At 45.5% G+C, this 22,511-nt stretch overlaps 1 protein-coding gene across 2 annotated transcripts in view; it reads left to right on the plus strand.

Moving 5' to 3' along the window:
• Cnksr3 (CNKSR family member 3) overlaps positions 1-22,511 on the plus strand; it is a 77,678-nt gene that overhangs the window by 51,639 nt on the left and 3,528 nt on the right. The window contains exons 4-12 of one of the 2 annotated variants that reach the window (XM_051205982.1): positions 842-929; positions 7,605-7,646; positions 9,913-10,032; positions 11,765-11,824; positions 16,480-16,548; positions 17,005-17,151; positions 21,128-21,252; positions 21,766-21,974; positions 22,411-22,500. In XM_051205982.1, coding sequence (XP_051061939.1) covers positions 842-929; positions 7,605-7,646; positions 9,913-10,032; positions 11,765-11,824; positions 16,480-16,548; positions 17,005-17,151; positions 21,128-21,252; positions 21,766-21,974; positions 22,411-22,500 — 950 coding nt within the window. The remainder of the gene's footprint in view (positions 1-841; positions 930-7,604; positions 7,647-9,912; positions 10,033-11,764; positions 11,825-16,479; positions 16,549-17,004; positions 17,152-21,127; positions 21,253-21,765; positions 21,975-22,410; positions 22,501-22,511) is intronic. The other variant, XM_051205983.1, reaches the window with a different exon arrangement.

Genomic DNA, 22,511 nt, shown 5'->3' on the forward strand with positions numbered 1-22,511 from the left:
TTGGCTCAGCTCATTTCGGTTGTATTTTTTGTCTTTTTTTTTTTTTTTCTCCCCTATCCAGATTCCTGATTTTTTTCAAAAGTAATACAACATTTTTATTAATATTTGAGACTTTCAGACAGTGTATCTTGCTCGTGTTCAACCTCCGTTTCTCCGTCCAGCTTCTCCTAGATCCACCCTCCCCTCCATACCCTCAGTTGAACCCCCTTCCACAGTTCTCCCTTAGCTGTAGGTGCTGTGCTGAAAATAGATCACTTGGGGGCATGCACCCCATGGTCATTTGGTCCCTGCTTTGTGACCAGTTTCGGTTTTCTATAATGATCTCTATCTACAGCACAAGAAGCTTACTTGGTGAGGGTTGAGAGCTACACTTATCTGTGGGTTTAAGGACAAGTTTTTCAAATGTGGTTAGACATTATACCGGCTTAGGATACTGCAGTCGTGGGCCTGCCTCTGGATCCCATGGCTTCACCAGCCACAGGTACTTGGCTAAATTTATAGTGCCAGGCATGAGATCATTGCTAGTGAGCACTTAGATAGCTATTTGTCACCTCCGGGGTCTTTCAGAGTATTTTACCATGGTGGTGACTGTTGTGGGTCATGGGTGATACAGCTAGATAGTGCTATCGATCGCTTTTTCTCTTGGCAATGTGTAGGACCCTCCTTCTGGTATTCGAGCTGGTTCTCAGGGTCAGATTTCTATATTTTATATGTTCAGAAGAAACATCACAATGAAAGACAATTTAAGTCACCGTGCATGCATGTGCCTAGGGTGGGGACTCCCAGGGATTTATTTCCTTCTCGTCTTCTCCTCACTAACGAGAGTCCTGTTCCTTCCCAGGGCTCCGTTCACAGGGATCACAGATTTCTCTGTGACGAAGAACAAAATCATCCAGCTGTGCCTCGACCTGACCACGACAGTCCAGAAGGTCAGTAATGCATCATCATCAGTTTCTAGAACTTTCTCCTCTTCTTTATCCCAAGCATTCCCGGTATGTGCACAGAGTGTCCCATCCTCCGCTTCCGTCAGAATCCGGTGGAGATGAAAGGCTTTCCATTTGAACAGATGTCTTCTGTGAAAAATGAGCACCCCAGCAGCTCAGGGATTACCTCTCTTGTCTGGTAGTCACGGATACCTGTGCATTCCTCTGAGCATGCTGGAGTGCCTTTCATTCCCATCTTTCACTGCTTTGTTGTGGCTGCTGGTTCTGACTTCTCATTGGACCCCTGTTGCTGGGGAAAAGGTCAGGGTGGGACAGGTTGTGAGGCTGTAACAAATAACCTCAAACCTCAGCAGCTTATCCTTTAGACATTTACAGGGAATGGCTCCCACTGGGAGACGGGGTCAGGTTTTTCTTACTACACACAGCCAGCCTCCATTTCTGTTGTTCATGGCGGCCCGGCGCGTCAGTTTCTCTCGTGGCTCTCCAGTCAGACCTAGATATGTTAGCAAGAACCTGTAAAGTTTTAGGTTAGCCTGTGATCTGTCTAGCTTCTGTGATATAACCTAAAATAAAAAGACAGCGAGCGCTGTGATGTTACTTGGCATATAGCAGATTCTCATAAATTATTTTTTAATTGAGTTTGTTATAGATATAAGGAAGGGGTTTCTTTCTTCATATCTATTTGGTTTTAAAGATTTCACTTTTAATAGGGTTGTCTCCCCCCTCCATGTGTATATTTCTGTGTATATGCATCTGTGCATTTGCCCAGATACATACGTGCAAATGCCCAGTCTAGAAGAGGGCATTGGATCCCTCGAAGCTGCAGTTCCAGGTGCTGTGAACCTCCCAGTTTGATACTGGGAATACAACTTGGGTCGTCTATGGTATGAGCAAGTGCTCCTAACCAGTGAGCCGTCCTTCAATCTCACCATTTGGTTTTAAATTTTGTGATTTGGTATTTGTTTCTATGGATGGTCTGATTAAAAAAAAAAAAAAGGTATTCCTTCCCTTATTTCTGACTATGCAGTAAAATGGATGCGCACGCGCACAAACACGAGCGATGGGGATTGCGAGCACCCACGCACAGGCGATCGCATGCACAGAATGAAATGTAGCTTTGCTTGTGTCCGTTATTTGAGATCTAGTCTTGAGTAGCCACTGAGTTTGGATCACGTGTGCTCTGGATCTGGGATCTGACAGAGATGCGCAGGGACACTATATGGAACTGTGTTTTTGCTCATTTTTATGATGTATGAGGCAGTTTTGATGGGAAGCGTCTGATGTCAGCTGTGATGCAAGAGCGCATGTTGTCTGAGACCAGGCATTGATGGCGCTCTGTGTTTCCCCAATGCCTACCTCAGGGTTCCTTTCCTTCCCTGCTTCCCTCCGCTTGCTATTCTGATCCCTCCTTTGATTTATAATGTAGTTTACAGGCAATCCATTACATCAAAGTGTTAAGAGTCAAATAACAAGATTGACAAGTGGGCCACTGTAGCTCCTCGGTGCACCTGTGTTATTCTCTGACGGGGTCCTCGGTGGTGAGCCTGATTTGGGCCGCAGCTGTGGAGCATGGGGGAGCAGATGGAAAGTGAGGAGGCAGGGGGCAGATGCAATGGTGTTTGTTTTTACAGGACCAGTAGGCTTTGCCTGATGAGGTTAATGTTGGCTTTGCAGGCATTGGGACAGTTCCTTCAATAAATATTTACTTGGCGCCTGTGATTGCCACTGTTCTAGGCACCAGGGTGCCAGACTGAATACATAGACGAGATGTCTGTGACTCAATGAGCTTAGTATCTGGGAAGGAGAAGCAAGAATCGAGGTCTGTGAGCAAAGTTACATATGTGTGAAGTTACATAAAGTTAGCAAGCTGGGGAGGGAGGGACACAGGATGGAGAGGCGCGGTGGTTGGCACCCATGGCTGCAAGCCTTGCTGAGAAGATGTCATTGGGATAACTGACCTGGCAGGTTGTGCTCACCTGGCAGGTGGAGATCTGTTGTTACTATGCGCTGATGATTGGGAAAATATAGTCCTCTTCTAACTGTGAGGTCCAGGTCCAGTGTGTCTGGGCCTTCTGTGGAGTGTCCTTCTACACTTGTTTCTGCCCTCTGGGGCCTCATGGCACACGATAGAGGGTGATTTTCAAAGTACATTTCAGTGGGGAGACAGGCAGCTGTCCCCCAAGAAGCTAACGGAATTAGTCTTTTGTTTTGTCAGGCCACAAAAGGTACCATGCTTGCTAGTTTGAGTGTGCGCCTTTTGCGTCTGCTTCCCTGTGGTACTCACTGGGGGAGTTAGTCTGATGGCCAAGATCATATTCTTCATAGGTCCAAATCCTACCCCTACAGCAGATCAGCCCTAGGCCCGTATAAGTCATTTGAGATTCACGAGGCTTCTCTGTTTTGCCTGTAATGGGAGAACACTGATGTTTGCCTTGTCAGACAGCCTGGTGGGATTCCTGTAAGTTCCCCTTCACAGTCCCATTTGTGAGTAAGGGAAAAAAAAAAAAAAAAAAAAAAAAAAGCAACAACAAGGCATCATAAAAATGAAATGAGAAGTGCCTTTAATTCCAGGACTTGGGAGACAGAGGTAGGTAGAGTTAGAGGCCAGCCTGGTCTACTTGGTGAGTTTCAGGACAGCCAGGCTATGTCTTTTTTTAAGATGCAAAGAAAAATGATGCTTAAAAACTTTTAATGAACATATCTACATATGTGTGTGTATATGTACATATACACAAATATAGTGAGATGTCCATAAACCTATATGTAAAGGGAGAATTAAATATAGCTGGTGTTTGAGAAATTGTATTTACCCTGGCAGGAAAAGAGGTAGTCAGAGAGTATAGGAACTAAGCAAAGAGAGTGAGGGAGGGAGAGAGATGTTTTATTTACAAGAGTCATAGATATGACCTCACAAGTGTAAATAATATGAAGGATTTTTTTTTTGGTACATTTGTGTGTGCTGCTGGGACTAGAAGGCAGGGCATCTTCTTGTGAGTATGTTTACTTATATAGCAAGTGCACCAAGCTACAGTCTCAAGCGAAATATGAGATGTTTTAAAAACGGCATCCACCTCAAATACGGTCTTGAAGGTGATATGTGATATAGTGTAGAAAGCATAGCGCTGCCTCAAAAGGAATATTAGTGGGAATATTAGTGTCTTGCTTTTTGGATATTTTGTGGAAATACTGTTTTCCCAGAATCAGACTTGATAATTTAAGGAGAAAGAAGGAAATATATATGCTGCCCTCATTTTCTGGAACTTAAAAGTTTTTTAATTTGAACACACTTTCATAACTGTCAGGTTGGTCTTTGACAGTTCATTCATATGTATTTTATAAAAGTGAATGAATATATATATATAATAAGAATACATTTATACATATGAATGTTTATATGTATATACACATAAGAATATGTATATACACATGGATAGGTATACACACATGAATATGTGTTATACATATGAATATATATACACACATGTATACATACATGTATACACATATGCACCTTTTAAAGAAAGATGACCTAAAGACACATAAATATACATGGGATGTCACCTTCTGAACTTTGGGAAAGACATGCCCTTGGCTCTTGGACTGTAATTTTTTTTTCTATAATAATTGAAAGAACCGTTTCTTTATGCGTGTCATTAGTGTGTAGGGACACACATGCATGTACACATGTGTAAACACACATGCAGGTGTGAGATGAGAGGAAGGAAACAAAGGCATTGGGAGCCACATTGGGAACCCTTTTAATGGCGTGAAGACGTAAGTGTAACGCGGTACCAGAACGAGGAGGCAGTGGCGGGTATGGAACAGTGGAAGTCGTATTTGAGCCCAGTGGAGCAGGGTGGACAAAAGGGAGACACCTTTATTAAGAGGGCACTGCATGCCAGGTGTGTCTTTGCCCTTGAGCCCTGTGGTCACATTGAGTTCCCAACAGTTTTCTGAGACGCGGCCTTGCCGTCCTATTTTACTGAGCAGGAAGGAGGGGCAGAGGCGTTGGGCAGGCTATACAGGGCTGTGCCATTCCTAGGGAGGTGGAATGAGGACAGGACCCACCTGGGAACGCGCTGGTAGCTGCCCCGGGTGGCCCTGACTGCCGATCCAGCTGACCAAGGGCTGTCGTGAAACTCCTCTTCAGCACGTGACTCATGAGGGGGTGACTCGTTCAGGAACATTGTCTTCCTTCCCCTGCTACCATGCCAGATAACATGAAGTCATGCCTGCAGCTGTTTCCTTTCCGGGTGGGGAGGAACGGGTGTGGGGAGCCACCGTGCCCTTGCTTGGTGGAAGGTAATGAGTGAGTCCGTTCACATGGTGGCTTGAACAGTTTGGGGGTTCTCGCTTGAGCCCGTTGATCAGTCTCGCCCATTTGGATGGATGGATTCCAAAGAATCAAATATCAGGAACCAATAGATCACGCCTCAGCCTTGCTTGACTCATGTGCCCTGGTGTAGTAGGAGTGGCCTTCTGACTCGGTGACCACCGTCATTAGTGTCATCGCCATCCGAAAGCCACGTGAATGAACAGTTTTCAGAGTTGCTGTTTATGTAGCAATTCTGTGTAGTGATAGTCAGTGACCTGTTGTGGAAATAGATGGGCTAGCTCCTATGCATGACATACAGGCAGGACAATACATCTCCAAGCTGCAGTTACTAATGTACAAAGTGGCTTGTGTAGCTTAGGTTTGTATCAGTAATCATGCTTGTGGGAAAATGTATTTCTTAAGTTTTTTCCCCTAGGTTGGTTTTTTTCTTGGGAGTCAGCATCGATTTTTGGGGACAGTAAAATAGCTGTTGCTTCATCTTTTGTTTATATCTGGCAGAGAAAAAAATTTAAAGATTTAAGAAGACAAGGAAGTCATACAGGATAAAAACTGGTAGCCCTCCTCTGTGCTGATGGTCGAGAAAAATGACCTAAACATGACATTCCAACCTAAATGAGAACTGTAACCTGGTAAATTCAGACCTGATTGATATCTTTTTACACACCTGAGGCTGTTGGCTCAGTGTGGGGTTGTACTCAGGGGCTAAAGAAAACCAGGTTCGTCTCTGGGCTGAGAGACCACTTAGCAGTTAAGAGCACCTGTTTGGTTCCCAGCATCCTCTTGGTTCACAAGCATTCGTGACTCTAGTTCCAGGCGATTTAGCACCGCCTTCTGATCTCCAGGGCCACCAAGCATGCTTGTGGTACACAGACATACTTGCAGGCAAAACACTCAAATTTACAATAAAATGAATAAATCTAAATTTAAAAAATAATGAAAGAGAAACCCTTTTCCCTGATTTCCTCTTATTTGCCTGGTGGTCTGGGTTGAAATCCCCCAGTGCAGATGGTTCTAGAAGGCTACCTGTGGAAGTCTCATGTGAGTTTCATTTTGATGGCTTCTGGAGGAAGGACAATGGTGATTCCAATAATGGGCTAACCCTGCTGGCACAGTGTTATGAGTTTTGTTCTTTAGCTAAGAAAATAATGCTTTGCATTCCAGCCTTTTATTTAATGTCATCAATAGCATGCCTCAAGACCACTTTTTTGGCAGCGTGTTAATGACTGTTTTGTTCAACTTTTTTCATCTTCTAAGGACTGAAGTATGTGATTTAATATCACTGGTGCTTAAAATAAACTTTTGTGGCCAAGTTTACCCAAGGCCTTATTTTGGAAGTTACTCTTATAGGCAGGACTTGAGCAAAGGGCTGCTGGCTTGTTGGCCCACGGCTAGTTGAGCCTGGGGTCACATTGGGAACCATAAATAGGATTCTCAAGTTTTTCGTTACCAGTGGGTAGACTTCAGTTGTGTAGTTTGTTTGGACTGGAGAACCAGGGCCTTGCCTTGTGCGTGCTAGGCAAGCACACATCCACTGAGCTCTGGGCTCTCAGTTCATGGGTTTGTTTTGTTTTGTTTTTCCCAGTAGATTTTCAAAACCTGTTAGCATGAGTCGCATGGGTTAAAAGGTGCTAGGGCCTTAGGAGAAGGGAAATGTCAGCTGTCTCCACTGTGTCCCATTTCTATACCCAGGCCTGCAGGGCTGGCTTAGCCCGAGTGTACTGGTGATTTCTCAAAAGATCTAAAATCCCACTCTTTACTATATTTACATTTATTTCCACCCCTCCCTCTGCCCCCTCCAACTCCTCCCATGCCTCCCCCACTTTACCTCACACTAATGACACACACACACACACACACACACACACACACCTCTGAACCCCTTTAGTATTGCACACATGCACATGTTTTTAGGGGAGGCCACCGGGATTGCCTCATCCCTGGAGGAAGCAGATCTTCCCTCCCCTGATTGGCTGGGGCTCTTCTCCTAGGGCAGTTTGACATTCCTCCATCCTTGCTGTCTCGGCAGTTGGTGCTGTCATAATTTGGTCTTCTTTAGAGAACCACACCGTTAAGATTCATGGGTGCTGCTTCCCTGTCATGTCTCAAAGACTCTATTTAGCAGCAGACGAGACGCCCTTCTCCAGTGTCTCTTTCTGCCCCCTCTTCCTGGATTTTCCCCGAGCCCTAGGTGTAGGGCTTGTACTGTAGATAACACCAGTTGGGGCTGTGTAACCCACCTCCTTTATTCTTTGCTTTGTGACCAGTTGTGTTGGACCATTTTCTTTATCTTTTAATCTTTTTCATTCTTAACTCTCTTCTTTTAGGATTGCCTCGTAGCAGAAATGGAGGATAAAGTTCTAAATGTGGTAAGTGTATTTTCTTAAAACTCAGTGTACAATTCATTCTCCAAAGGCAGTAGCAATCATATTAATTTCATGCACTGGCTAATTACGTCAAGATAAATGTTGAAATACTGGCTCTGGGGATTTGCTACTTTAGATGGAAGAGTGAAAGTTGTTTAAGGAGGACACTGCTTGTGAAAATTCCTGTGCCTCCTGGCTACACCGGGGGTCTCTGTTTGTTTGATTTTACTGTTGTTGTTGTTTCTTCTGGATCATTCAGCAGGGCACTGAATGATCATGCAGCAGCTAATTAGCATGCAAATCAGGGTGAGAATCATGTGTGTGCTTCATTGAAGAACTACTGTGATTTAGAAAAATACCTTGGCAAAAAGCTTTCCGACGGGGGAGGGGTATGTCCTATGACTATGTAAAGAGCATTCTGGAAGGATTCATCATCGCTTCCTCCTTTTGACACAGGCAGCCTGTGCCCTTTTGATAAAAAGCCCCTCCTTCTTTTGGATTGAGGAATCTGGCAATGAAACTGCTATAAATATATTTTCCATAAATAAAGAAGCTAAACAGAACTAGAGGGATGTGAAAAAGTACCACCTCATGGATCCTCCACCTTGGAAAGAAGAGCCAGTCACCCTTTGGAATTTCCGGATGCCTTTGCTCCTTTGATTTTGGAAGGGTAGATGCTCTGATTGTTAGAATATTTGCGTAGCTCAGATGGCCTCTGTAGGAAGACACTCCCTGTGGGTACTCTCCTGTGTCTGTAGAGTGACAGGAAGGGGGTCATTGCGACCAAGGGGCTAAAGATGGAACTGAGATGTTACAGGGGAAATCTAGGTCATCTGGGCTTCAGAGGAGCTCTTAGATAGGAAACCAAAAGAGGAGCTTGTCAAAGAAAAAGGAATAGGAACGTCCCTCTGTGAGATCCACTTTGAAGACAGTGAGGTGTCAGGGCCACAGTTAGAGGGAGAATATTTTAAAAATGTTTTAAAGGACAGAATCAAAATATTGAGACATGTCTAATAAGAAAGCTAAAATCCGATTTGAAGAGACACTTTACCCAGAGGAGACACAGAGAGGACAAATAAGTGCATAAAATGTGGTCATTTGTGATCAGGGAGTTACAGACTGAAACCCGGACACGTTGCTACATGCTTAGTAGCGTTGGCTAAAATTCAGAACGGACAACAGCAAATGTTGGCAACCGTGTGGAGCATGGCCCCTTGTTGCTTGGAGAGACGAAGACTTGGACAGTTTGGAGGGTAGTTTGGCAGTTCTAAGCGTATTCTAACTGTATGATCCACCAGATTCACTGTCGGGTATTTACCCAAAGGAGTTGTAGACTTAATGTCAGCAAAAATCTGCCCTGAACTGCTTATAGCAGCTTTATTCCCCAAAGTGGAAGGAGACAAGCTGTCTTTTTATAGGTGAAGGGATAAACATATGTGGAATATTCATAACATAGACTATTACTTAGCAGTAAAAAAGAAATGAGCTGTCAACTTGTGAAAAGACGTAGAAAAAATGTATATATTGTTAATTGAAATAAGCTCTTAAGGAAAGGCTGTATGCTGTGTGTAAATCCAGCTGGTTGATCTTGTAGAGAAAGCAAAGCCTTGGAGTTCAGTGCTGCCCGGGAGTGCGGGGCGAGGAAGGATGAAATGATGGATTATGCTGAGCACGGGGACACTGTCGGCAATGGGATCACCCAGTCGAAAGCTTTCATATTGGATATAAAACATTTAGGATCTACACCACAAAAGTGAATGCTACTAACAATTATGGATTTAAATATTGGTTCATCAGCTGTGAAAATGTACAACCCCGTGTAGAGGTTAATAATGGAGAAAGCTGGCCCGGAGAGAGGAAGTCTGTGGGGATCCAGTGCGTTTGTCGCTTGAGCCTTTCCCCGAACCTTGCCAACCTGAAGCTTATTAAAAACAAAACGATATAATTTAGAGTGAAATCTCTTTGTCCTTTGTCCATATTTAGTATTTAAGAGAGTGTGAGATACCTATACTAACAAGCTGTAGGTGGTCCCAGAACTTCTCCTTTGACGCCGAAGGGATTTCTTCCTGTCTTGTGCTTTTATAGAAAGCCGATACAGTAGAAAGATTCCTACTGACTGTAGACACGGAGTCCAAACGCCAGGCGTTCACTGAGCAGGATTATCATAGCGAGGGCTGGCCAGAGCCAAAGTGTATGCCTGGGGTGTGTCTCTTTAAAAATCCACTTGAGATAAACCTGGTTAACGATTGAACTCCTCCCTCAACTGCAGGTCAAGGTTTTGAATAGCATCTGTGACAAAACAATGCGCTCGACTGCGGATCCTGTTATGAGCCAGTGTGCCTGCCTAGAGGAAGTCCACTTACCGAATGTTCGACCTGGGGAAGGCTTGGTAAGAAGTCTGCTGGTTTGTAAGCCGTAGAATGCGTCTTACTGTCCTCACGGAGTAGTGGAGACATCATGTCATATCATAACATATCATATCATATAGTTAGGGACTTGCCATCTTAAACTCTGTTAAGATAATTACCTCTCAAGCATAAATCCAATTTCAAACCTCTCCCCTCCCATCTTTACACATTTATGTTTTAGGGCTTAGCAATGCAAGGAAATACAAAACATTTTCACAGAGGAGAGATGGTCTGCGGGAATACCATCTATTCTGGAGGTCCCTGTTAGCACTTATGATGGGTATGAGCAGGCTGGTGGAAGGAAGTGAACATTCTCAGGAATGTTTCTTTCATCCTGTGTGAGGTGTGTAATAGCAAACTCTCAGGATGCGTGCAGTGCAGGTGACTTCTCACGGGATTAATTTGAGGAGCTACAAAAACCCAGGAGGCTCGTTGATTAGCGTAGAGCCTTTGAACCAGAGAGCTTTCCATGTGGACTTCCTCATGGGCCTGCTGAACGGATGACCCTAGATGGTGATGCCAAGTGCCCAGTGCTGAGAGCACAGAGCTTGGGCAGTGGGAGGCTGTAGCTACTGATGCTGGTGATGGTGATAGTGATGGACACAGAGGAGGAAGTTGGCATCACTGATGTAAGCATTATGAGGGATATGAAGACAGGCTCTTAAATAGAAAGGCAAAACAAACAAACAAACAAACAAACAAACAAAAAACACTGTCAGCAAGCTCCAACTTCTTAGTGGGTAGAAGTGCATTCTTGCTTGGCTCTAAAGTAAAGAGTTGATTAGCATAGTCTAAAGTAGGAGGAATTCCCCGGCATTGTCCTTTCCTACCACAGAGTCATCGTAGTGATGGCCGGGGGGAGGGAGGAGGGGATGGACAGTTCCGTAGGACAGACACACATTGACTTCAGATTGAAAGCCCTTGGAAGGAATGCTGGGAACCATGAGGGTTTTAGGATTTCATGAGATTCTATTTGCAGAATGGTGTAGGTTACAGATTAGACGAGGTCAGTGTAGATAATCAGGTAAAACTGTTTGACCCCAGCTGCCCCCTTTTTCTGTCTCCCTTCATCTTGTAATAGTTTAGTAAGAACGCTGATGTTTGGGCTATCATCAGAGATATTCATCTGGTAACGTGGTGTTTTGCCTGAGTTTGCCTAAAGGTGTCTCTTGGGATAGCATTCCCACCCACCCATCCTTTGGCTTTCCCTACGACGGAGCAATGGGCAGTTACTGATTTGCTATCTGTGTTGTATTAGTTCACATGCTTCATCTGCAAGCCCGTTCTGCCTTACTTACAATAGGCTCTCAAAAGTCATCCCATGTGTACCACTGATACCAGATGGAGCCAACTGCATTGTTTTCCTGGGAAAAAAGCCATGGTCAGAGAAGAGGAGCCCTTGTTTGAAATGCCTGGCTCGCTCGCTGAGCAGGCCTGAGAAAATTCCTCCATCCTAGAATTGTGGCAGAATCCTATGTGCCCAGTACACACATTATAATATCAAAGAGATTGCCCATCTGATCTCTTCCACCGGTGTTCGGTTGTTTAGTTGTCTCTCTCGATGCCCTCTGGGTTGAGTTTCCTGGTGTTTTGGAAGGCTAGAAAAAGCACCCGATGTTCCAAAGGAACTGTTCAATGTTTTCAAAGTCTGTCTCGCTGCAGCTCTCTGTGAATGTTGAGATAACGAGTTAATATGTTGGTGACTCCCTCTAGGGTATGTACATCAAGTCAACCTATGATGGATTGCATGTGATTACTGGAACCACGGAAAATGTAAGTGTGCACTTATGAGGTGTGAAAGCCCTTGTGTGCTTAGACAGATTTGACACAGCTCTGAGCTTTGGGCTTACGTGTGTGCGACGTGTGAGAGCTGCTGTGATGGCATGTTGTGTTATTCTGTTGGGGGACTGGCTGCTGCTTGTTTCCAGCTACTGTCAGTTTATTATTTAAATTGCCCTTTATTGTTCTGGTTCATGTGCCGTGGCATCTCCCCCCCCCCCCACCTTGTACTAATTATTCCTTTTACACCATGGAAGTGTGAACCCAAAAGCAGAAAAATAACTATCTCTTTGTTGTTGAGTCATTCCCAGTAGAACTGGGGTTGATGGCGGTATGTACAGTGTGCGTGTGTACATGATTGTGTGAGCGTGCTCATATATATATATGGGTGTGCATTTGTGTGGAGGACAGAAGTCAATGTTGAGTGTTTTCCTCAGTTACCCTCCACTTTAATTTTTGAGATAGGATGTTACGATTGGCTAGGCTAGCTGGCCAGCAAGCCCCAGGGTTTCTCCTATTTCTGTAGGGTTATAGGAGTGCACCGCTGGGCCTAGAGTATTGCCCGGATGCTGGAGATCTGAATTCAGGTCCCAGATGTGCACAGCAAACCCTTTACCCACTGAGCCATCTCCCCAACCTTGGGATTACTCATTATCCTCTCAAACATTATGAATCTGAAAAGAGTAGAGCTAAGTAAATGTATTTTTCTTGCAACCTAAACTATGGCTAGCTCTTGAAGGACATTGGCATGAAGTAGGAATATTACAACAGCTACCCTGCACCTGTGTAAAAGAAGCAAATGTTTGAGGCATGAGTCTCTTTAATCAACCAATAGGGGAGGAAATAATTCCAAAATATAGGGGGAAATTAGGCAGTTTTCCCCCTGCTCCGCTGTGGTGAAAATGTGTGTCTAATTTAAGTTTCATATTAGGCTTTTTGATAAAATGTGATGTCAGCTTTGATGAATGCTTGCTCTTGAGTGTTATAGTAAGAAAATGACATTGCAGAGGTAGTGAGTGAGTTTTAAATCAACCTGGTAGCTCTGATAGACAAATGAGTGGATGATGGAGTGTTTTAAGTATTCCCTGTTGGCGATAAGAAAGATCATGAGAATCAAGAGGGATTTTTAAGTTAAATTTAGAGTGTGTGTGTGTGTGTCTTTCTCTGTGTGTGTGTGTGTCTTTCTCTGTGTGTGTGTCTGTGTGTCTTTCTCTGTGTGTGTGTCTGTGTGTGTCTGTGTGTGTCTGCGTGCCTGTCTGTCTGTCTGTCTGTCTGTCTGTCTGTGTCTGTGTTTATATGCACCTCAAGAGTACAAGTGCCTGCAGAGGCCAGAGGGAATCAGATCCCCTGAACTGGGGGTACAGGGCACTGTGAGCTGTCTGATGTGGGTGCTGGGCACCAAACCTGCGTCCACTGCAAGAATAGTAAGTGCTCTCAAATGCCGAGCCATCTCTCTAGCCTGCACGAGGACTTTCTGTCCCTTCTCACCCAATCGGTGACAGAGGCACAGGAAGTATTGATGTCGTCCAGACATGCTTCCAGAGGAATCAAGCGTCATCCTTTGTGTAACCCGCCTCCACTTCGTGTCCCTGTTGGAGAACTGGTGTAGTCCCCCACAACCACAGCAAGGGCAGACTCAAGTGCCACATTGTTCAGTTGGAGGACTCAGAAGGATGGTGGCCATTTCAGTCTCCAAGGACTGAAGTTGTAACGTCTTGTCATTTGGTGACTGTGCTGTTTGCCATCACCAGACTCGGGTGGTTCCAGACTCACCCTGGTCTCCTTGAAGGCACATTACTCTTTGATAAATGTGTGGTTTGTACGTGTGCTGCTCCCTCCTCCTCTGCTACCCCCTCTTGTTTAGAGACAATGGGAGACTTAACAATGCTGCCTTAGAATCAAGTGAAATGTCAGGCACGAATAACAATGTATCTTCCCCAAATTCCCACTGGATTCATAAACCAGGGTGGCAGACCTAGGATTTACCTGCATATCATCTGTTCTAGAACTGAATGGAAGCTGCCCTGGGGTAGGGATGGGGGAGTTACTTATAATCATGTTAAGCAGTAAGAAAAGCCAAAAGCTCATTTAATTCCATGTGGGTATCCATTAAAAGTGTTGTCCATTACTTTGGTCTTTCAACACTAAAGCATTTACTGAGGGCCTGGCATGCGCTTAGACCCGGGGCTAGGTCTTGTAGCTGTGGCTGGGGAGTTGTCATGCTCTTGCTTCTCAAGGTTATGTTCTGGGTGCTGTGTATGGGCTCATGGATATTTTGTACTTGGTTGGCAGTAGGAAATGCTAGCTCCAGATGAGCTCTTCAGCCGCCGACAGAGGTAACTGTGGTTTCACTTAGAGTGTCCGGATGAAGTGGGGCAGTGGTGGGCAGGAGTCACCCTCTGCTTCTCTAGTTCTGTGTGCTTCCACCCTGGGCTTTGGGCTGACACAAAGGCAGCAGGCCATTCTTAGCAGCGCAGTGTGTGTTTTTGGAGTGACCTCAGCAGTCAGGGTGAGGCAGATCATTCTGTGGTGGTGTTCTCTATTCATCTGACTTCTTTCTGGAGGTCGTGACCTTATTCAGGAGCCCAAACAGCCCTCTCTAGTGGGAGCGGATTGTGCTTCAGAAGAAAGGGGCATTGTCCTTCAGGGTCACCGCCTTTCTGAGGGCACACCACAACTAGCATCGTTTTTCTGTAAGAGCTCCTGGCCTGGGGGATTTATGGTATCGGGCTCTCTGGTTATCAGTACTCTGCCAAACACAACCCTGTATCACTTGATGGCACACCTGAGAAATGAAGACACGCGGATGCTTTGGAAGGGAAGTCAGTCGAGGACAGTAGTTCATTTCCTGGCTTTGGGGCACGTCTTATAAAAATGAAGCTTGCCTCAAATGAATCCTCAGCCCATGGAGGTGAAGTAGATGGTGCTTGGTGGGGTTTGAACTTAACCTCAGCAGCTGGCACACTGCTAAAGGAAGGAGCATCCGTCTTTAAAAAGAAACTGAAAAGGAAGAGGTTGGTGTCTCCTCCCAGTGTTGAGCTGGTTGCTAGTCTCTGATGAGGCACTGCTGTCGCTATGGCAACCGATGAGCTATTTTGAAAATAACCAGCCTAGTTACCTGTGCCTTCAGCTGAGCCGGATAAAGCAGAGGCAGTGTTCCCACAGTTAATGCTGCCGGCTAACTTCTTGTTGAGCCTATCACAGTGGTTGGGTGAGGAACATACAGCCAGTGTGTTTTGAGTTTTGTTGCCTGCCCCCCATGTCCCCAAGTGCTATTTTGTCTTCAGAACTGTAAATTGAAGTTCCGCCCGCTCAATGTACGTTACATAATTAAATACTCTGACCTAGATAGTGTTTAATTAGAAATCCAAGGTTTATCTTTCCCTCTTAGGTCATGTGATGTGTCTTAAACAGAAATAATTTTTGTTCACTTAAGGGAGAAGAGTATCCTAGGCAGCACATTTGACGAGTGGCTTATTTCCTTTGGTGGAGTTCTTTGTTTTTGTAAAGTAATAGCAGTAGGTAATTCAGGAGGGACAAAGCATACATTCTTTTCTGTCCTTTTTATTATTATTATTATTATTAAATGGTTTATTGTATTTTGTGGCCATTGGTGTTTTACCTGCATGCATATCTGTGTGAGGGTCCCAGATTCCCTGGAACTAGAATTACAGTTAGGAGCTGCCATGTGGGTGCTGGGAATTAACTGCGGGGCTACCTCTCCAGCCCCACAGTTTTTTCTTTTTGAAAAGTCTTTCTGTGTGTATGATGTGTGCATGTGGTGTATACATGCGTATATATGTATATGTGTGTATATATGGTATGTGTGTTTGCTCTTTTGTGTATATATAACAGTGTGTGTGTTCCTATGAGTGTAGGTGTGCACATGCCTCACTCCATGTGTGTAGTGGGCAGAGGACAATCTTGGGTGTCAGTCTTGCCTTTGACCTTGAGACAGAGTCTGCTGTTGTCTGCCACTGAGTCCCCCAAGTAAGTATCCCGGGAGCTTCCAGGTTCCTGCCTCTGCCATTTGTCTTACAGTAGGAGCACAGAACATACACACACCCTGACCACGTCCAGCCTTACCGAGGCCCCGGGCACCTGACTTTGTAACCCATTCTTGCCTAGCTAGTGCTTCATCTCTGAGTCTTCCTCCAGCCCAAGATTCTTGTTTCCTTACTCATAGCCTGATGATGAAAACACTTTTTTCTTTAAAGAAATAAAATTTTTGTTTCCATTAACTTCTTATTTAATGGCATTATGGTAATTTGTAAAATACAACAAAAAAGATTAGTGTTTATTAATAATTACAGTGATTCTTACATACTAAATGGTTCATCTGCTTTCACAAGACATATGTAAAGTTTTCCCACTTGTTTACAGTCAAATATATGACTTTTATCAGCTAACCATTCCAACAATATACCCCCACATTTCATATTTCGATGAATTCAGGTGTTAATGAGATGCTGCAACCAACATCATAGTACATTGCACAAGGCTTATATGCCAAGACCCACAGACCACTTTAATTTTGTTTTTATTTCTTCTTGAGAAAGTTTTATTTCTATTGTCATTGTCTACAGAAGAAAGAGGCAGAAAGAAAGGGTCAGACACCTAAGCCAGGTCTCTCTCTCTTTTCTGTGTAGTCTCCTGCAGACAGGTCTCAGAAGATTCACGCTGGTGACGAAGTCATTCAAGTTAATCGGCAGACAGTGGTGAGTTTACTTATTGGGAAGTAATTTTCCCTCCATAGCTGTACATTTAAAACTGTGTGTGTGTGTGTGTGTGCGTGCATGCACACGTGTGCGAAAGTGCATGTGTAGATGTTCATGGGGACCAGAATAGAGCATCAAGTTTCCTAGAGCTGTATTTACAGGGAATTGTGAACCACCTAATATGGGTGCTGGTAATCGAACTCCAGTCCCTTTGCAAGAGCAGCTAGTGCTCTTAATGGCTGAGCCATCTCTGCAGCCTGTATATATATATATATATATATATATATATATATTTAAAGTTACACTTTGTACCCATTTTTTTTCCAGTGCCTGAAGTAGTGCTAAGATGAACATATTTGCATTGACCTATTTGCTCATAACATGAATTTCTTTGAGATAAGTTCGCGGGTTGGATTTTCATGGCTCACGAGCAAGTCTCCCCCTCTCCTTTTCAAGGTCGGTTGGCAGTTGAAAAATCTGGTGAGAAAGTTGAGAGAGAATCCTACGGGTGTGGTGCTGCTTTTGAAGAAGAGGCCCACAGGCTCTTTCAACTTTACTCCGGCTCCCCTGAAGAACCTGCGGTGGAAGCCGCCTCTCGTGCAGGTATCTATGACCATTGTAGACCTTCATCTAGAAAAGACTAGATGTCAAACCCACCCCACCAAAAAAAAAAAAAAAAAGAAAAAAGAAAAAAAAAACATTAAAATTTTTTGTTTTAGGAACTGGTTTGCCTGTCAGTTTTCTCTAACCCTGCCTGCATGAAAATGTCAATTCCAGGCCTTTGCTGAACCGTGTGGAAGCCACTTGCCATATGTGACTATTTAAATAATTGAAAGGTCACTTCCTCCATCTCGCTGGCCACATTCCAGGTTCCCTTTACTCACCTGTGGCTGGTGCTGCCACCATGGACCACACAGGCATAAAGAAGGCTCAGTTCAGATCATCTCACTTGTTTTCATCATGTTCTGTGGCCTCTCCCGGGGGAAACATGGACAAATGTTCATTTACCCCAGGTAGGACACCAGTGGCTGGCCAGAGAAATCATCCCACTGACACTTAGCTCGGTGAGACACTCAGTTTTTTTGGGTGCACTTACAGGAGCATGGTGTGACTCAGGCAACTTTGTCCAAGAAGAACCCAACCCAACATGTGGGACAGTTCACCCCAAGAGCATCCTTAGAATTCCCTGCATGGCTGGCAGGCAGCTTTGTCAGTCCTCAGAGTGTGTGTCTCTTCTTCCTGGAAGCTATTAGTACTTGTTTAATGTTGGGGAAAATTCTTCCGAATTTTGCAACTTTGTATGTTTACTTTCTGACTTTTTATTGTTGTTGTATGTTTTTTGACACAGGGTTTCTCTTTGTAGCCCTGGCTGTCCTTGAACTAGCTGCCTTTTTTTTTTTTTTTTTTTTTTTTCCCTTCTTCTAGAAGGAATAGCAGTCAGTACTTGATATACTACACACAGCTTGAACCCTGATCTCAGGGCTCCCATGATGCAGAGTTCTTAGTGTCACTTTTCCAAGTAGCAGGTGGGGATGGAGAATTTAGCTCAGGCAATTGGAAATGGTTCCATACCATTGCTTAGTTCAGAATACACAGCCCATGCCAGGGTTTAAAAGACAATCTAACTTTAGGTGAGTTTTGTTGTTTAAAGCCTCTGTGAGTATTACCAGCATTTATTGTCTCAGCTGAACTTAAGGGGCCCAGTGACGCCTCCTCAGCCTCAACAAACCCCCTTTAGCCACTGAGTCTTAGTTTTCACTTCCCAATAATATTTTAAGCCTTTGCTTTTGTTTTTAGTCCTTAAGCCAAGCCGAGCGCCGGTGGCCCACGGCTTTAATCCCAGCACTCGGGAGGCTGGGAGTTTGACACCAGCTTGGTCTACAAGAGCGAGTTCCAGGAGAGGCTCCAAAGCTACACAGAGAAACCCTGTTTTGAAAAACCAAAAAAAAAAAAAAAAAAAGCAAAGTCAAGTCCTTAAGCCAAATGTAGTGGTTCAACCCTTAGCACCTGGAGGTGTAACTCCCAAGCCTGGGCTATAAGTGAGACCTTGGCTTGATAAAGTCTTTAAGTCTTAGACTGCATTGTGTTGTTGCTTGTCGGGCTGGCTGCCTGGGGTTTTACTTTGCGTCTTCATGTGGAAGGTGTAGTGCTTCCAGGCTGTGCGTTTGAGTGCTTTGTGATACATCATGCTGCAAATGTACCCACAGCTAACAGAGTGGAAGTCAGTAGTGCAAAGTAGAGGAGGGAACAAATGGGTCACAGGATTTAAGTCCCTTAGGTTCTGAAATCAAAGGGAGGCTACCCGAGAGGTGTCTCGGCAGCTAAAGGCACTTCCAAGGGACTTAGGTTCCATTTCCAGCACCCACGCTGTAACTCTAGTCCATGGCATCCCGTACCTTCATCTGGCCCCCATGGTCACTGCATGCATGCCCCCAAAAAAACTAAGCAAAAACAGAAACAAACCGACGCTCATACATAAAGTCAAATGAGAAAAATGAATTATCACACAAACTACATACACATTCCCAGCATTGTATGTATTGTCGTGTACACGCATGACCTCACACACCATTGTTTGGGGTGAAAGTATTTTAGCCTGTTCTCTCAGCCGTTTGCAAGAATGCACTCTGCATTAACTGTTGTCGTCACGTCTTACACTGGGGAGCTGTGAAAGAGAGAGCTGTAGGGACTGCTTAGGTGAAGTGCCTCTTACTGATGAGGGGGAAGGTGGGTGAGATGAGGGCGAGGCATCTTAGTCTTTAAACCCACGCACCCCACAACACGGACCCGTGGCCACCAGGCAGAGGCTGTCTTAGGCTAGGTTCCTACAGGCAGAGTTACTATTCCTGTCAAAGTGGCATCAAGGGCAGGCACTACAAAGGAAAGGGATAAGGCAGGAGAGGAAAGGACAGTCCCAGGCATGGCCCCCTCTACAGGACAGAGGGGGCCATGCAACCAGGCAGCTGCAGGCCTGCTGACCCTTTTTAGGAGAGCTTCGTCTGCTGAGGGCCATTCTCTGGCCATTACCGTGTCCAGAAGCTGGGGACTGAGATCTCAGTATGTGGGCTCTGAGTGTCCTTCCCAGCCCCTGCTGCAAAGAATATCTCAAACCCTCTAAGTTGGCGTGGTTAGTTGGGTTCATGTAATAGCAGAGGTAGAGTACCTGGCTAGAAGGTGTGGATTTTACCTCCAGGGGTCAGGTTGACGCCTAGTTTTATATTTGTATCTGTTACTTTACTGGGGTTGCCATAACAAAGTTCTACAGGCTGAGTAGTTGGGGTTCAAGGTCCAGGTATGCAGGGCTGGTCTCTTCTGAGGTCTTATTCTCTGGCTTAGAAATAGCTACCTTTTCTGTCTGCCTTCACATCCTCCCCCTCCCCCCTGTATCTTTATCTTATATGGACACGGTTGGATTGATTGCATCCTGTGTCCTCATTTCAACTTGATCACCTCTTACGTGATGTCCAAATGCAATTACATTCTCAAGTACACTGGGGCGGGGGGGGGGGGGGCGGGGTCACAGGACCCCATCATAGGAATTTGAGTGGGGCATAGTTCATCTTGTGACCATACCTAGACACAAGAAATGTCATATAAACAGGTGGCTTCTGTGGATGCCCAGATGTGAAGTTATGAAGTTGTCAGCCAGGCTAGGGATGAGGTGGTTCATTCAGATGAATGACTAATGATTTGAGACACCTGGGAGGTGAGGCCCTGCTTGAGCCCCCAAGCAGCACTGTATGGGTTAACGTCCCAGCTCTGAGCTCTGAGCTTGGGGTGAGATGTTCCACTTAGGAGGTGGGGCGGGGTGACAGGGAGGGAGCCTGAGAGAACTAGAAGTTGAGAGGGAGAAGAGGGTTAGGGTTAGGGAGTGCACAACGGGGGTGGATTGGATCTAAACATGTACATGTATGAGTATTAAATACGTAACAAAACTGTAAGTCCTCTGAGATCAGCGACGTTAAGGTAAAGACGCAAATCGTGTTTTAAACTTAAAACGTGTTCTTCCTGTGGGCATGCATTGCTGGAGTCAGCAGAGTGAGTGGTTTATTTTCTGTGTGGCAAGCATACCCTGTGCCCTTGGTGGTGTTATCTCAGTTTCCACAGCTGCCCAGCTGGGTACTGCTCTTGTTCTCACGAATTCCCATCTTATAGATGAGACTCGGAGAAGCTGAGGCACTGACTGCCTCTGCCATACACGACACAGAGAGTCAGAAGGGCAGGCAGGTCATACCCAGAGCCCCAGGCCTCACTCCCAATCTGAAGGACCCCCGCTGTGTGCTTTTCTCAAACAGCAGGGTGGTTACTATCAGTTTTGCAGGGGAGGAAGCCAAGGCATGGATTTCTAGCTAAGGCTAGAGTTAAAGCCCCACGGCTTCTGCAAGTGCTCTGTGAGTGGATGGCCTCATGGAAGCATGGATGCTGAGCTCTGTCAGTAGCCGTGGGTGTGTGGGTGAGCTCAGCCTCTCCTTGTCCTCAGGCCTGGCTTGATTTGGGGTGGGTCGGGGGGGAAAATATACCAAGAATAACCTCCAAGTTGACCTCTGCTCTTTAACTCCCCGTGTGGCTCTCGTTGCAGACCTCACCCCCACCCACCACGACCCAGTCCCCAGAGAGCACCATGGATGCCTCCCTGAAGAAGGAGAAGCCAGCCATCCTGGACCTCTACATCCCTCCCCCACCCGCTGTCCCCTACTCTCCCCGGTATGTTAGTCCCCATCTCGTAGGGTGGAATGGCTGTCTCCACTGGGTAGCTGCTGAGCCAGGAAGTCACTTTACAGAACAAGATCAGCCTCACTGTGTGGGACTGCAGGGCTGGGCCTCACCTCCTGAGACAGTTGGTGGTGAGGCCCCTTCAAGACAAGACTGCCAACACATCTCACTTGTGAAAAATTTACAGAAGTGCATGCCTTTGGGGCCTCAGAAGGAGCTGCTTGGGGATCTCTGTAGCTTAAGCTATGCCAACGCCATGATAAATTTATTTGTACGGAAGAAGGTCGTGTTTGCTCGGTTGTAATAGGTTCATGGCTTTTGTTCTTCTGTAGGGCTTCTGTACGTACTTGAAGGGGTGACTTGAGTTTAGCAAAGTAGTACTTCTTCTCCAGTGGGATGGAGCTGGAAGCCACATGTGCCCATGTTAACTTGGGCTCCTGTTGTTCGTTCTTGGGCGAGAGAGCTGGACTGTGAGCTCCTTAGTGACCACACACTGTCTTCCAGGGACGAGAATGGGAGCTTTGCCTATGGAGGACCCAGTAAGAGTAAACAGCCGATGCCTGGGTGGAAGGGTTCAGAGTCCCCTAACTCCTTCCTGGACCAGGAGAGCCAGAGACGCAGATTTACCATCACTGATTCCGATCAGTTGCCAGCTTATTCGGTGGGAACCAACGTTCTGCCCACAAAGATGAGAAGGAAGACGCCATCGTATGGTAAGTTCTCCGGTGTGCGTCTGTTTCTTTTTACTTCCCCCCCCCCCCTTACTTGGGGCTCTGGCATGAACTTGGCAGACTCTGAAGGTGATCCGAGGAAAACATAAACCTCAATGAAATTCTAGGTATGAGCCCTTTATTCGTCTGGCTAAAGCAAAGCCTTGTTGAGTCATTGCTCTGCCAGGCATCAAAGCCCAGCTGGGTGAGCTCACATTACAATTTTAACTTTAGTGTTGGAGACTCCAGGACTCAGCGTTAGCATGCCTTTGTCTAAACTAAGAGAGTGGGGCTTTAAAAGTAGTTTTATTCTAAACATTGTCACTGCTTCTATGTAAGTGGGCATAGTTGGGAGCTAAGTTAGAGGTGAAGGCAGGGGTGGACTTCTGTTCGAGTTGACAAATGTCACTAACCTTGCCTCACCCTCTGGTCTCTGAAGGCAAACCCCGGCCTCTGTCCATGCCTGCAGATGGGAACTGGATGGGGATTGTGGACCCATTTGCTAGACCTCGAGGTCATGGGAGGAAAGGTATGTTTCGT

Source organism: Phodopus roborovskii, unplaced genomic scaffold (genome assembly GCF_943737965.1).
Source record: "Phodopus roborovskii unplaced genomic scaffold, PHOROB, whole genome shotgun sequence".
In the NCBI taxonomy this organism is placed as follows: domain Eukaryota; kingdom Metazoa; phylum Chordata; class Mammalia; order Rodentia; family Cricetidae; genus Phodopus; species Phodopus roborovskii.